Source organism: Miniopterus natalensis, chromosome 8, assembly GCF_054644295.1.
Source record: "Miniopterus natalensis isolate mMinNat1 chromosome 8, mMinNat1.hap1, whole genome shotgun sequence".
Lineage (NCBI taxonomy): Eukaryota > Metazoa > Chordata > Mammalia > Chiroptera > Miniopteridae > Miniopterus > Miniopterus natalensis.
Genome location: NC_142088.1, coordinates 55,356,679 through 55,371,985, shown reverse-complemented (window position 1 = coordinate 55,371,985; position 15,307 = coordinate 55,356,679). Strand labels below are relative to the sequence as shown.

General features: G+C 42.7%; 1 protein-coding gene across 1 annotated transcript in view; it reads right to left on the bottom strand.

The window, feature by feature from the left end:
- Positions 1-15,307, bottom strand: part of CACNB4 (calcium voltage-gated channel auxiliary subunit beta 4) — a 202,629-nt gene that overhangs the window by 40,438 nt on the left and 146,884 nt on the right. Inside the window, exons 3-4 of the mRNA XM_016205765.2 lie at positions 3,396-3,515; positions 1,487-1,609 (exon numbers count right to left, since the gene is read on the bottom strand). Of these exons, the coding sequence (XP_016061251.1) occupies positions 1,487-1,609; positions 3,396-3,515 (243 nt within the window). The remainder of the gene's footprint in view (positions 1-1,486; positions 1,610-3,395; positions 3,516-15,307) is intronic.

The following is a 15,307-nucleotide window of genomic DNA, read 5'->3' as shown; positions in this document are numbered from 1 at the left end:
TTGCAATTCCTCTCTTCTGGCCGCCAGATTATATGGGTAAAGATCTATTAAGTATCTTCATGAGAGTTTCACAGTGTCCCTGATATAGTGCATCTAAAAGCAAATTCATAACCACATCTACACCCATAACAAGTCTTTTCCCCTCTCTGCCCTCCTTAGTTTGATAGCGGACCCCACCATCCACCCTTCCAAGGAAACTGGAAAAATTAGCCTCTGCCCTTCATTCCCCCCTTATTTCACTTTCCCCCACATTTTCCACCCATGTGAAATCCCCCAATCCTGTATATTTGCCACTTAACTCTCTCTCCAAGCTGCTGCGTCTCCGTCCTTTCTGCTACAGCCACTGTCCGGCCCCGTGTCGTCTCCCTAGTCTCTGCAACGCTCTCTTGGCCACCAGAGTTATGTTACGACACAAGGCTGGTCACATCAGTCTTTTATTTAAAATTCTTCTCCAGACCAGTGCCTGGTGATAAAGTCCAGGCTTCTTGCCATGGCCTACAAGGTCTTTAAAAATGTTTTTTTATCAGGCTCCTGTCCCTCTGCCCTGGCCGGTCCCCTGTACCACTCTCTACTTACTGCCCTCCAGCCATCTCATTGCTCCTGGCTGTCCCTTCCATCGGATGCCACCCCCATCCCAGCCTGAACTCTTCTCAGGCTTCACCGCTTTTGTGGAGCTGTCAGGCACCTGATCCTCCTAGCCCCTAGCCTGGTGGTCCCCCCTACTTTTTATCTGTGTTCCCACCACATCCATTCAATTGTGCTGTACTGTTACCCATGTGGAAACTGTGTGCTTGTCTGTCTCTTCCTCCAGACTCGGAGCTTCCTGGCAGTAGGGAAAGCAAGCCTTCATCTCTGACCCCCCAGTGCCCAGCACAAGTCTGACATGAAGTAGGATTTCAATACACTGAGGCTGAGTGAATAAAATTTTAGATGTCACTATTGCACCTCTTGAGTTGAGGGGTTTCACGCCCTCCCTGTACTGCTCCATCCTTTACCCTTTCTGTTTCCCAAAGACCTCTGCCCTCTTCTTAGCTTTAATGCTTTAATTATTACACTCATTAGTGTTGATTCCAAGGTCAAGGTCCACAGGACTATAGCCCAGATGTTTAAAATTACAACATCCAGGGTAAACGGTCCCTCCTGGGTAGGTGCCCTGCCACCAAACTCATGTTTCCTTAAGTTAGATCCATATCTACGGCTCTGGGGTCATGCAAGGGAACTAAAAGGCGACCAGAGGACCACAGGCCTGTCCTGAATCCACCCCCGTGGTGACTGCGATCCAAAGTTTTAAATGTGTGATAGTGCAAGTAACGACCTTAGGCTTCTAAATCTTGGTGAGAATGAATGGGTTTGGAAGGCCCAGCAAACTAAATGAGGTAACACACTGTTCGCCCCTCAGGGCTTCTCCCTGTGTAATCTGGCTCAGAGCCCATCCCTGGCTTCGGTCTTGCGGCAGGAGAGGGCACACAGAGTGCCCCACATGTACCTCTTTAATGTGTAGAAAGTCCTTGGCATCGAAGGAGATGGCCGTGCTGGGGACAGGCACATCTTCATCCAGGGCGCCACAGTAGCTCACGTTTGTCTTCACAGCAAAGGCTACAGGCTTGGACTGGGCCCAGGATCGTGGAGCAAGGGTGGAGGGAGGAAGACAGAGGAGGATGCTTCATATTGAAACGCAGTATTATAACAAGGTAAGTGACAGTCTCAGGCGGGACGGGAAATCACTTTCTGAAGGGGGATCTCCAATGGGTCTCACGCTGTCAGGCAACACAGAGACACCTGCAGGCTGGCACTAAAAGTGTTTCGGTCCTGCCAGCCCACCCTTCCCCCCTCCGGCTCTGGCATGTTCCAACATCCCAGACAAAAAAATGTGCCCCCATGTCCTGAAATGGAATGCAAAGTGGGAGGGGTTGGCTGCTCTGTCCTCTAGTTATAAAACTTATGCTTGTTATTTTAAATGATAACAGACACCCCCACCCTTTGGATACAGAAAACGGGCGCTGGGTCTTAAATACAAAGGCTGTTGTGGTGGTGGTGATGGTGGGGGTAGCTGAGATCTGAAAACCTATGGGATCCCACTCAATAGAATACCTTATCTTGCCAGGGAAAAGAAAGGCCAGCGGGGTAGACAGGAAAGGCAGAGCAGATCACATGTCGCCTTCTCCCGAGCTCACAAAAGCTGGTTCCGAAACTCTTTTGGACTAAGTGCTCCTGGGCTGGTGCAGCCTGGTGGAGGTTATGCAAACCACCAGCCCACGCTAACGGTACTGCGCTGACATTCGGGTGACCACAATGGCCACAAAACAAACTCCAAAAGAAAACTAAAACACAACTTAGCCACAACTGAGAACTCAAGGTCCCTGCAATCCGGCTGCTCTGTGATTGGCTCATGTATTCGTGCTGTGAACGAGGCTGGGGAGCAACACTGGAGGTAGGACCTGAACTAGGGTCCCACGGATGCCCCTTTCCAGGCACTGCCCCAAACCCCCTCCGCCAGCTAAACACAGACATTGCAGGTGTGGGAGTCACTACTCTCTTTTTAAAAAATGTTTACTGTAAAAATAGAAAAGGGAATTTACTGTATTTGAGCTTCAATTCTACTTCTTTTAAAAACTGAAAGATTGGGTCAATATGCCTCAGGAGCCTCTCATGGAGGCAGGGACAAGAGGCTGGCCTTCACCCGCTTTATAGTTTGCTGTTGTGCATGAGAGTTCATTTGACAAAAGGAGTCTGTGCTAAAAAATAAAAAATAGTTTCAAAGACACAGAATGGGAGATCTCTAGTGAATCCTCCTATTCTCACATTTAAACGTGCAGTTTGTGGCCTCCTGCGGGTGTAGATTCCTGGGGGGGGGGTTGGGGGGCTCTCCTTGTGAGATATTTGAAGGTCTATTTTGCAGTGCTTTTATTGCTTGTCTTCTCTGCAATGCTAATACCTGTTCAAAGTTCTGAACTTTAGGTGGGAGGCTGAAACCAAAAGGGCAGAGCAGAGGGATCCACGGGGACACCCACAGAACAACACCGCAAGTGTGGCCTGTAATGAAGGCGAATGTCACAGAACAGGCGGCAAAGCTGGAACCTTAGGAGGCTCTCTGCCGACACTGGGTGTGGTGAGCTGATGTTGGCCACAACTGCTAAGTGGGAAGATGACCACAATATTCACCTCCAGACCGAACACAAACGGGTGACGTGTCAGTGTCTCAGGTAATGGTCCCCTGGGAATGTGGCTAAACCTCACTTGGGGGTGAATGGATCAGAAAGCCTTGCAATCGGGTGCCTTAGCAGGGTGATCATAAAATGGTCCCCCCCCCCCCCCCCCCCCCGAGAAATCAGAGGCAGGGGAAGAGCCACTGATCAACATTCCACTTTGGAACCAGAGAGGGGCAAGAAAGTCACCTTCGCTCTCTCCAGCTGGATGGCCGCCTGCTGCTCTCTCTCCTGCCGGATCGCTTCCCTGTCTTCTTCCAAGGAGACATCGGAGTCAGACGGCCTGCTTGTGTAGGAATCCGCTGAACCCTGGAGAGGAAACCCAGAGCGGTTAAATGGGGCCATGGGAAGCTTCTCGAACGGTGCCGTCCATTGCAGCATCCTGAGGTGAGTTTTTCCATTTGCACAGAATTGGATGCGTACACTGTGTGCCTCCTTGCAGACAGACATTTAGACGGCGGAACAGTTAAGCACCTGAGTAATTCCGGGGGAAGCAACACTGTGGCGAAAACATTGTGACTAGATCAAGCGCTAGGAAGTAAACTGCAATGAAAATTACGTGACGTTCAGCCCCAATTCTTCTTGTTTTCTTTCTGCTATCTTTATATTATGCTCATATTCACTTGTGAACTGAAGTTTAATCCAGCCCTCTCTTAGACATACCTCTAAAGGAAAAAGAGTCAGCCCGCTACTAGAGCTAAATCCTACTTGTGTCTTGGGCTGCAGGTGACCGATTTCCCTAGGATTTCAACACAGCAAAGCAGAATCCTGCATTAGTAAAATGACTTTCCAGTTTCAATGTCAACACCATTGAACTCCTTCACTATTAAAATGTCAATTATTGCCCTACGGTAGCCAATACTTGGTCACTATGGCCACCAAGCCGTGGGCCTCGAAGATGAAAACAAGGACGGCCTCAATAGGAGCCCGCATTTAGAGGGGCTGTTTGAACAACACTGACATCGGGCATGACCGATGTAGCCAAGGGGCTGAGGACACCAGCATCACTTGGTGCTCATGACATAAGGGCAGATGAAAAACTATAGCAGCTAGTCAAAAAGTTATCCCCACCCTCCACCCCCCCCAATACCCTGGAAGTTTGCCTTCTGGCTGCTAAAGGAATATCATCCTTACGATTTCCTTAAGCTGGCATGACAAGCTGATATTTGTATAGGTGACATTTATACAGCAGAGGTATTGATAGGACTATTTGACACGTTTCATAAATCATGCACAGATGTTGAAAAGTGTAGACCTATCCATATAGCTAAAAGACTTTGCTCCTCAAAATGAAAAAAGAACTCTAAGAATGGTTGACTGCTGAGGTGGGCCCTTTGGAAGTTTAGAAATGCTAAGGTTTGTTTGTTTATACATTATTTGTGAAGTTGCTGCCTGTAAAGAAAGCTTTGCCTCTCAGTAGAGGGTGTTATTCTAGCTGGGGTGGTTTTTCCCACCATAAAAAAAAAAAAGTCCCAGCACAGATCATCCTGCAGCCTGGAACAATGATTCCCGGTCAGAGATGTTATCAGAGTGCCCAGCAGAACCCTGGTTCTAAATTCTGCCTCTACAACCTAATTCTGAAAACTTGGTGCAAGTTACTTAGATTGCTCTAGACTCAGTCTCCTAATCTGTACAATGGGGATACTGACTACATCAAAGGATTAAGTGAAATAAAATAAACAGTTAATATTTATTAATCCCCCCCTATTACATCAGCATAGGGTAGATGTTTTGCACACCTTATGTCACGAATCCTTACAACAGGATGGAAGCTGGGGTTCAAATTCGGGTCATCGAACCTTAGAGCCAGCCGTTTCAAACCTTACACAGAGCTTCATTTGATATTAAAATGTTTACTCCAGGACCTGGCACATAGTGGGCACACAGTAGTCATTCTCATCCCCTTCCTAGTGCTGATATTTCTACGTTGTTTTTTTTTTATAAGAATTCACAGATTCTATTCATTTTCAACTTATAAAATTTATGCACAATAGCCCATCTTGAAATGTACCCATTTTTTCTTATTATATTTGCTGCAAAGAAAACACTTTCCCCCCAGGTTTATTGAGATATAACTGACATATAACATTGTGTACCTGTTGATTTGATACACTAACATAGTGCAAAATGATACATTATAGGTGTAATAACTGCAATATTTCTAAATTCAAGCACTCTATGTAGTGCTTTTGAAAGTGCCCTTTATGGAGAAAATGCATTTGTTAACCAAATTCTTCTGTGCAAATCTACTGGGGAAAAGTCTAGGCCTACAGTGAATAAATACAGGGTGTCTGTTTTATAGATGCATTCATTGCTTTCAAAAGCACTGTCTTGAAATCCTTTAAAGCAGAGTTCTCTCAGAACATCTTTTGTCCAAATTTAATTATACCTGCATAAAATCCAGAGTAAGAGAGAAAGGACACAATGCTTCTAAAATATACATGGAAACAGTTTTGAGTTAAGTCCCAGGTGACGCTTTGCTGGAGTGGGATGTGTACAGTAGACCACCGGCTGCGTGGAGATGTCTGGACCATAAGGATTAGGATGCAGGCAGTCGGGAAGGAGGCACTTGCCTTGTTTTGAACACATATGCTGGGGAAGGTAACTGACTACAGTTCACAAGAAAGCAGGCTGCCCACTGACGCTGTGAGTCAAACGGCTAAAACACACAACCTACTGTTGACACTAGGAGATGGCTAATTTCCTGAAACTACCTTAACGACATTTCAAATCTTGGCATTCAATCTCTCTGAGCACACAAGAAGTGATTCAAGGACTCTTGCATATGAACTTTATTTTGAAATGTGAACAGAATTGTGAGAATTTCAAAATTACTTAATAAGCTCTACTATTGCCAAATATGTAAAAGCAGACACTTCTGTTAAATTCCCTGCTTCTAAGAATATCGGTGGAGGGAAAAAGAGAGCACTATGATATCCATTTTCATAATTACAGAGTTATCACAACATTTACTCGGGTGTCCCCCCCCCCCATGACATCTAGATTGCTTTGAATATGGAAATTGTTGCTGCTGTCTCTCAAGGTCCTAGGGAAAGCAGAGGGCCAACACCGAAAGGTCAAATTTGGCCCATGGACATGTCCTGCTGGAGTGGCACAGAACTGATTTCTTGTTTTTATTTATTTTTATTTTGTTTTGTTTCAACAGGTTCAAAGAGCATACAGACATCCCAGGAGAAAGGAAGGAAAAGGAAAGGGCCCTAGGTTATTACAAAGGCACAGAAAGAGCAAGAGAGCCACAGAAAGGCAAGGCGAGACTGCCTGGGCCGAACCAGAGGAAGGACTCAGGAAGGGAAGGGAGCTACAGCAGGCTTCATAGGCTGGCGGGTTGCAGGGGGATGGCCCAGCAGAGGTCTGGTTAACCACTTATGATCAGGAACAGGGAAATGGTAAGAAGACAATACTGTTAGATGCTGAGCAGAGAGAACTAAGACATAAAGGTCACTAGCCCTGGCCAAAGCTGGAAAATGCAGCCTCAGCAGCTTTCCGTTTTCAGAATTCCATTTCATAAAAAGGGCAAAGAGTGAGCTATCCAATTTATCGAGTGAGCCAGTCCTGGGCTGTTAACCATGTGGAAGACACTTGACAGAGGCAAGTCCCTCAAAAGTTACTAAGACATCCTGGCAAGTCCCATCTTGGAGTCTCCAATGAGCCAACTAAATCAGGAAAAAATGGAAACAGTTGCTGAAAGTCTCTTCATAAATATAACATCATGTAACATACATATTATATACATACACACAGATGTAATTTTCAAAACCATAAACTAAAGTGTCCTTGTGAACATCTACAGAAACACGTATCTTCCTATTCACATACGGCCCAGACTCTTTTTCCCCCCCCGTTTTACTCAAAATTGAAAACAGATTCCAGCCTCACACTTTCCATGAATTTTCTTGAGTACGAAATTAAAAAAACGTTGATAGAAACACTGGAAAATGAGTTTACTGTTGTCCTTGAAGATGGAAAGTGATCTCAAGTCAAACAATGGAAGGGCTGCTTCTTTTTTTAAAATTTATTGATTGACTTTGAGAGAGAGAGAGACAGAGAGGGGAAGAGAGGGAGAGAATTGTTGTTCCCCTTGTTTATGCATTCATCGGTTGCTTCTTGTATGAGCCCTGACTGGGGATCAAACCCGAAACCTGGGTATACTGGTTTGACCCTCTAACCAGCTGAGCTACTCGGTCAGGGCCAGAGCTTCTTATTTCCAGGGAGGGGGAGCATGATGTGGGCGGGAGGGCAGCCGTGGGCTTTGGGGCCAGACAGTACTGGATTTGACACTTGCAGTTCTTACTGGCTATGGATCTTTGGCAACTTATTTTAACTTTCTGAGTCTCAATTTCTTCCTGTGTGAAATGAGAATAATAATACGTACCTTGTAGAGTTTCCCAGTGTTTGATTTGAGACAGAACGTCATTTCTTTTACCATCATGAGGGAAACCAGGATAAGCCAGCAATTAATCTTTGACTCACTAATTAAAGTTTTTGGCAGCTTTTCAACGTTAAATTTTTTGGTTGTCCTAGAGTGTTAGGATTTATATCTTGGTTTTTTAAAAAATGGCTTTATTGAGGTATAATTTACATACCATAAGGTCCACACATTGTCAATGTACAATTCAATGATTGTTAATAAATTTACAAAACACAATTTACACCACAGTCTAATATCACGATATTTCTCTCGCCTCGTAAGAAACCTTGTACTTGTTTGTAATCACTCTCCAATCCCTGACTCAGCACAGGTATCCACTTGCTTACCTTGTCCCTTTAAAACTAAAATATACTTTCTCTTTTTATGAGTCACTTTAGAATTTAGATATGTCATTAAATTTGAGCAGAAGGGAGACTTTACACATGTTTTATTTCAAAACACGTTACAACTGGAATGGAACCTCGTTATTGCTGGGACTTTGGGGCTTCATGGTCACACAATCCCGGGAATCTCACTTGCTGGCTTTAGCTGTCCATTCACTGGACACTGGCCATCTCTCAGGTTCTGCAGTGGCCACTACATGAGCAGAGAACCATTTAACTACTCTGAGGTTCTTTCCTCATCTGCAAAATGGGAACGAAACCCTTTGACGTTCTTTTGTGGAATTAATAAGATATCATAGCACAGCACAGCGCACAAGCGTAACTGACGCTTCCTAATCGGTGCTGTCCCGGAGAACTTTCCGCAGCGATGGACAAGCCCTGCATGGGTCTCTCCAACGTGGTAGCCACTAGCTGCATATGACTATAGAGCACCTGAAATGTGACTAGTGAGACCAAATAACTGAATTTTTAATTTAATTTTTAAATGTTAAAAAAATTTTTTTTTAAATCCTCACCTGAGGATAGTTTTTCCATTGCTTTCAGAGAGAGTGGAAGGGGGAGAGAGAGAGAGACAGAGACAGAGGCAGAAAGAGAGAGAAACATTGATGTGAGAGAGACACATCGATTGGTTGCCTCCAGGACGCACCTTGATTGGTGCCAGAGATCGAGCCTGCGACCAAGGTACATGCCCTTGACTGGAATGGAACCTGAGACCCTTCAGTCCAAGGGCAGACGCTGTAACCACTGAGACAAACCTGCCAGGGTTAAATTTTATTTCATGTTAGTTAATTTAAATGTAAATACCTACATGTAACTATGGCCACCCTGTTGGGCTGTGCGGTATTAGACACTCCAAATGTCAGTTTCGCTCCCAGATCAGACACGTGAATGGTAAACTTGGTGTAGATTTGGTATTTTAATGACTGCATTGTGTGGGCTAAGTGACAGTGGAATGTCCACAGAAACATATCATTCCCAATGGATTTAAGCTTGTTTCTCTCTGCTGAGCTTGTGATGATAACTTGATGATGCACTTTTTCCCCATGCTGCAGAAGGAACAAATTTTTCCCAGGGTGGATGGGCGAAGAGTCCACTCACAAGGCTGCCTGGGCAAAAAGATCTCTTAGGCAACATTTATTTTTACAGTTCAGTTCCTTGCTTCCTAGCTCATGCTTTTTTCACCTTCACACCCTTCACCAAACATGTCCAGACCTAGGGGGTCCAGGCTGTGTCTCCCAGAATATAGGCCTGAGTAGTGTCTGGCACATGGCAGAACCTCAAGTTTGTTGAAAGACACATACTCTCGCTTCCATCAAAATCTATCATTTGTTCTATGACTTTAAGTTCTTCTAGGGTAGTTGGTTATTGACCAAGGTTATTTATGCTTCCCAGGTGAGATGTTAATTGTTAGCAATCCCAACCCTATGACAAGATTTAAAGAAACAAATTTTTTTTTAAAGAATTGTGGTTTTCAATGCCTAATCCGCAGCCCTGGATGATGGGTACATTCCAGATTTTAGGGCAGACAAGGAACTTTGGAAATTATACCTAAGAGATGACAATTTTTTTCTCTTTAAAAACCTTTTATTATAGAACATATAAAGGTAAACATAGTAGTATAACGAACCTCCTCTCCATGTTTTTACCCATCACCCAGCTTTAATGATCTACTCTAAGTTAATCTTGTTTCATCTATTGTCACCCACTTACCCCACTCCCACTGTTTATCTCTCTCTCTCTGTCTATATCTATCTATATCTATATCTATATCTATATCTATATCTATATCTATATCTATATCTATATCTATATCTATATCTATATCTATATCTATATCTATATCTATATCATCATCTATATCTATATCTATATTTACATATGTTGGGGGAAAAGTAGGTTTATAGTTGCTTGTATGGAAAATAATACAATAATTAATAAATAATAATGCAAGAATAAAGTCTGCGTTTCGTGTACTCACAACTGTAAACCTACTTTTGTCCCACCCTCTATGTTTGTGTGATATATATCACATGATATATATCATATGTCTCTAGGGATAAGAGATGACAACTGAACTTTGCTCTAAGGTATTTTGTACTGTTTCTTGTAAATGGGAAGTTTTCAAAAATGCTGGACGCTCTGCAGCCCAGTTTTACTGGACAGAAGACCTAAAGTTCAGCCCTGGTCACTAAGGGAACTAAGCTTTGTTCTTAGGCTTCAAAGAACAGTCAAGCGCAGCAAAGGAGATGCTCAGAAAAGTTCATTCAGGGAGGGGGCAGAGAATGAATCCTTACTCATCTCCTACTTTATGTGAATCACTAGCTAATTATCACATCGACCCTATGAGGTAGGTTATGACTACCCCCATTTTACAGATGAGGCACCTGAGGCTCAGACAGTAGGAACTTCCCTGTGTGCCACTATCATAGGGCATCATGCAAGGGGCAGCAGGAGTATAGGTGGAATCTTTTTTTAACAAAATCCTCTACAAAATCTGATATAAAAACTTACATTAAAATGTCAAACATTTTAGTTGCCTTCAGTAAAACAAAATGACATTCTGCAATATTTTGTTAACATTGCTCATACACCAAAATTTCACTAATTTGGAATGATGGATTTACGTAAAGAACTGGCGGCCTGAGACCATGGAAAGCAACTTACAAACTGCTTTTCAAAAGGCAGTTTCTAACTCTACAGATTATCAAGGCTTCGGTTGTCGGATTTCTTTGAGCTTCTGCTTCAATGACAGGATTTTACTCAGCCTTTCAGTTGTTGGTTGGAGATTCTAAGGTACCCTTGAGAGTTTTCTTTTTCTCTTAAGTGATAATTTTTCCAATTGTGTTTATACTACTTACCTACAGATTATTTCTCATAATTAAATTATAATTATATAGAAAAATAGAGTTTAAAATAGAGTACAGGCTTTGTCTGAATTATCTCATTAATGGAATCCAAATTAATGGGTTCTATTATAACTGTTTTATATAATTTATTTAAAAGGAAGTAATATTCATTTAGAAACTCAGCCAACCTTACCCTTCTTGTTATGTTGACTAGTTTGGCAATTGCTGTAACTGCCCAATTTCAGATACTATTTCTTTCTGGCTGTATCTCCATTAATGGGTCTTTAAAGGAGACCATCAGTGGAAATACAATAACAGCAGAAGAATTTCAGTTGACCTCACCATTCAGAGAGGGAGGTGACATTTGCATGGTGACAGATGATTGCTAGACTGAGTGGGGTGATCACACTGTAAGGTATAAAATGTCAAATCACTATATTGTATACCTAAAACTAATATAACTAATATACACTGTATACCAACTATACTTTAAGGGAGGGGACAAGAAGGCCCAAACGGAGATGGAAGGAAAATTTTATTAGCCATGGCCATTTAGGCACTTGTAAAAAAGAAGCTGAAATGTAGGTTAACACCAGATTTGCAAGTTAAATAAGTGGCGATAATGGTAACGGGGGAGATTCCTTTTATATCGGGTCACTATAAGAATTGCAAATTCATATGGCTCAATCTAATACACTGGGGATGAACAAAAGACAAAGGTTACTTTATATAGATGCTATCTGGCAAAAAACTGCTTTGTTAATCAGTGCATAATATTGAACAAGTATGTGAGAAGTACTACATCAATGAACACAATTAGCAAAAAATCAAAACCCTTCTGTGAGATAGAGGGTAATGGCATTTTTTCGTCCAGTAAGAATTTGATTCTAATGGTAAGAATGGTGAGATCATGGAACTCACTCTCATACTGGGAAAGACGCGATCACCTGCTGGGAACAGGTGGCCTCCAGCAATCAAGCTTTACTACCTACAGGCCACAGAATAACATCACGGGACATTGAGCAGTCACCCTTGGAACCAGCACTGCCTGGTCAAAGCTTAATGAGAGCTTCTGACCAATGCAGGTGACACAGGTGAGTGCCTGGCCTGGGTGGCCACGCCTGGTTGGCACCTGTAAACACGGCACAAGGTCTTCATTCATGGGCTGCAGCTCAAGCTGCACTAATTCTAGTTTCAGCAGAGAAGTTAAAAAGGAAATGACAGTATTTGCTCAGGAAATCTTGAATGAGCTGCTGGCAGAGGCAGAGCTGCATAAAGACGAGGCACTAATAGTTTCCTGTAAATGTGGACTTCTATGACCCTTCAAGAGAAGTGACTGACTGAGAAGTGCTTCCTTCTCACATTCCCCAGGGCGGCTTGCAAAGTAGCCCACAAAACACTACTTCTACACTGAGGTCTATTTAGTAGAGATATGATAATAGTAAATATGTTTCTCCTAAAAGTAGCTTCAGGCAATCACTTGTACCTTTAAAAAACACACACCAAAAAATGTTTCCTTCCGGCATATAAAGGAAGGAATGTTGTAAGTTGCTTTAGAAGAGAAGAGAGAAAGGATTGAACCTCTCCGGTATCACTTCTGTAGCCTCAGAAACTGTTTAATGAAAACTTATCTTTAATTCTTTAGAAATAATTTTTATTTAAAGTTTCTCATTGAGGGAATGCATGTTGACAGCTCAAGGAATCCAGGTGTGTCATGAGAATAAAAATGCTTCCCTAGAGACGGATGCAGGGATAATGAAGGCCAAGCGAAGCATCTACTTCATTTCAGGGCGAGAGAATGTCTTACCAGCTTTTACTGTCCTCAGAGCACCAAGAACAAAGCTTTGCACCGTATGGGAGCTCAGCACAATTCACTGAATGATACAGGGAATGAGGAGGTCTCGGGGAGAGGGAGAGGAATATAAATGGGGTGCCCAGTAATGCCCAGACTTCACCCAAAAGGAGTACACACTTCCTGCATCCAGGTGTTGTTGGGAACCACGTTGGAAAGGACAGTGAACAATAAAACCAACGTTAACTTGATAATATGACACAAAAGGTGATTTGGAAAAATTAGTATTAAAAAATGTCTCAGAAAAAAATGTTTAAAAAAGAATGAAGGAGAATTAGCCTTTTTAACATATCAGACTATTACAAAATTACAGAAATTAAAAATATTTGGTACTGGCACAGATCAATGAAATAGGAGTCCACAAGTCAACCCATATATAGTGATAACTAAAGTATGATGAAGGAAACACTTCAGATCAATGGGAAAAGAGTAATTATTCAACAATGTTGGAAAACTTAAATAGCCAATTGGGAGAAAAAGGGTTGATACCTATTTCATTTCTTGAACAAAAATATATATGATGTAGATAAATATGTACTTTTAAAGAAAATATGCTTTTATTGATTTCAGAGAGAGGAAGGGAGAGGGAGAGAGATAGAAACATCAATGATGAGAGAGTCATTGATCAGCTGCCTCCTGCATGCCCCCCACTGGGGATTGAGCCTGCAACCTGGGCATGTGCCCTGACCGGGAGTTGAACTGTGACCTCCTGGTTCATAGGTCGATGCTCAACCACTGAGCTGTGCCAGCCGGGTTGTACTTTTTTTTTTTTTTTACAAAGATGTATGTAGCTTTCAATTACCTGCATTAACTTCAAATGATGATTTTGATATGCAACATTAAATATTAGTGATCATTATAATATCAAAAATCATAATAATAATTTAATAATCACTATCATTTATTGAGCACGTAGTTAGTGTTAAACACTTTTATTCACTGTGATCTTTGGTGAAGAATGTGCCTGTGAGAGGCCTGGGGGCCCTAACAGAGGCTAGGTTAGTATGATTTTTTCTCTTTGGTCCCCAGACAATCTCCTATATATATTTATGAAGCCTGTAGGTCTTAGGTTAAAACATGATGATGTAACTTAGTATAGTAGTTTAAATTTAGGTACAAATGCTATTTCTGAGTTATAAGACAGTGACTGATTCGACAATATTTGAGAGGTACGGTGGGTCCCTTGCGCACACAAAGAATGCTTGCTCTCCAGGTAAGAGCCACACCTACTCCTAGTTATCTCCACAGAAGAAGGAATTCTCGCAGCTTAATATCACCCAACTTATCCTCAGGCTGCTATGTTCACTTGCTACCCCTCCTGAGCTCTTCAGGTCCTTGCTCCCTACTACACAGGGCCCAGCCCTTCCCATCAGCTTGGACCAACCCCATTTACAGTTCAGAGTGGCCAGGGCCCATACCCTTCCCTGGCGTAGTTCCCTTTCTCCCTCGGGGGTTCTCAAGTGGGAGGAGATGAAAGCAAGGCTTTCCCAACGATAATTCTGTGTTAGAGCTCATCAGGTTGGAGGACAAGAACTTACTTTTAGTTCAACCTTTGGAACTAGGAAATGGGCCTTTAATTGGAATAAAACAGCACTTTCCAGACGTTATCTCATTTAGCCACTGTAAAAGCTTTGAGAGGTAGAGTTTGTTATCCACACTGAAGTTAACAAGGCTCAGAGACACCAATAATGTGCCCAAGGTCACACAACTGGTGAAATGTGGTGAACTCATGACTGACTGACTCTAAAGCCCTTGTGAACAGCTAGTCACTAAGCCCAGAGGAGGTGCTGGTAAGGCGCTGCACGAGTGAACCACCAAGGCTGGAGGCATAAAGAAAGGGGAATCAATCCTTCCCCCTGCCTTCCTCTGTCTTCCTCTCTCGCGCTCTCTTTGCATTTAGGCTGAACTGACAATTACTGAGCATGCTGTATTCTCTCCAGTACATTCATTTGATTTCTCTCTAAAGCTCTTTTGAGACCTTACAGAGAGGTCAAGCTGCATGCCCCGAGTCACCCAGCCATTAACTGGTGAAGCCAAGATTTGCATTTCAGGCAAGAGAATCGCCTGAATGATCTCAAAGATTCCTCTGAGATCTGTTCTTAAAGAGGTCTTCACAGTGCCAGGAATTAGGTCTTCAAGTACCTGGCAATGGCATATGCATTTGAACTGACATGAAAATACATACAATCAACTATCAGTAAGGAAGTGACTACCAAACTTGCGGATTTTCTCTTCTGTTCCTTCAGGCCTACTCCCTGCTCATTTCTTTTGTTGTTAGAAATTTTTGGACCAAATGAAAACAAGTTAATAAATAAAATTACTGATTAGAATGTGTCTGGGAGAGATACTATGATTTATTCAAATCATCTTTATTTTCCATTAGGACACACAAGGAGGAGAATGATTATTCACGTGAGACCTGGAGCCGAATAAGCAGTTCCGAGTTGGGTCTGAAGTGACAACGCCTGGGCTGCGATCCTAAGGCTGCCACTCACTAGGTGTTTGCTGTTGGACAAGACAGTCTTTCTATGCTCAGTTCCCTTCTGAAAAGGAGCATATTAACTTATGAA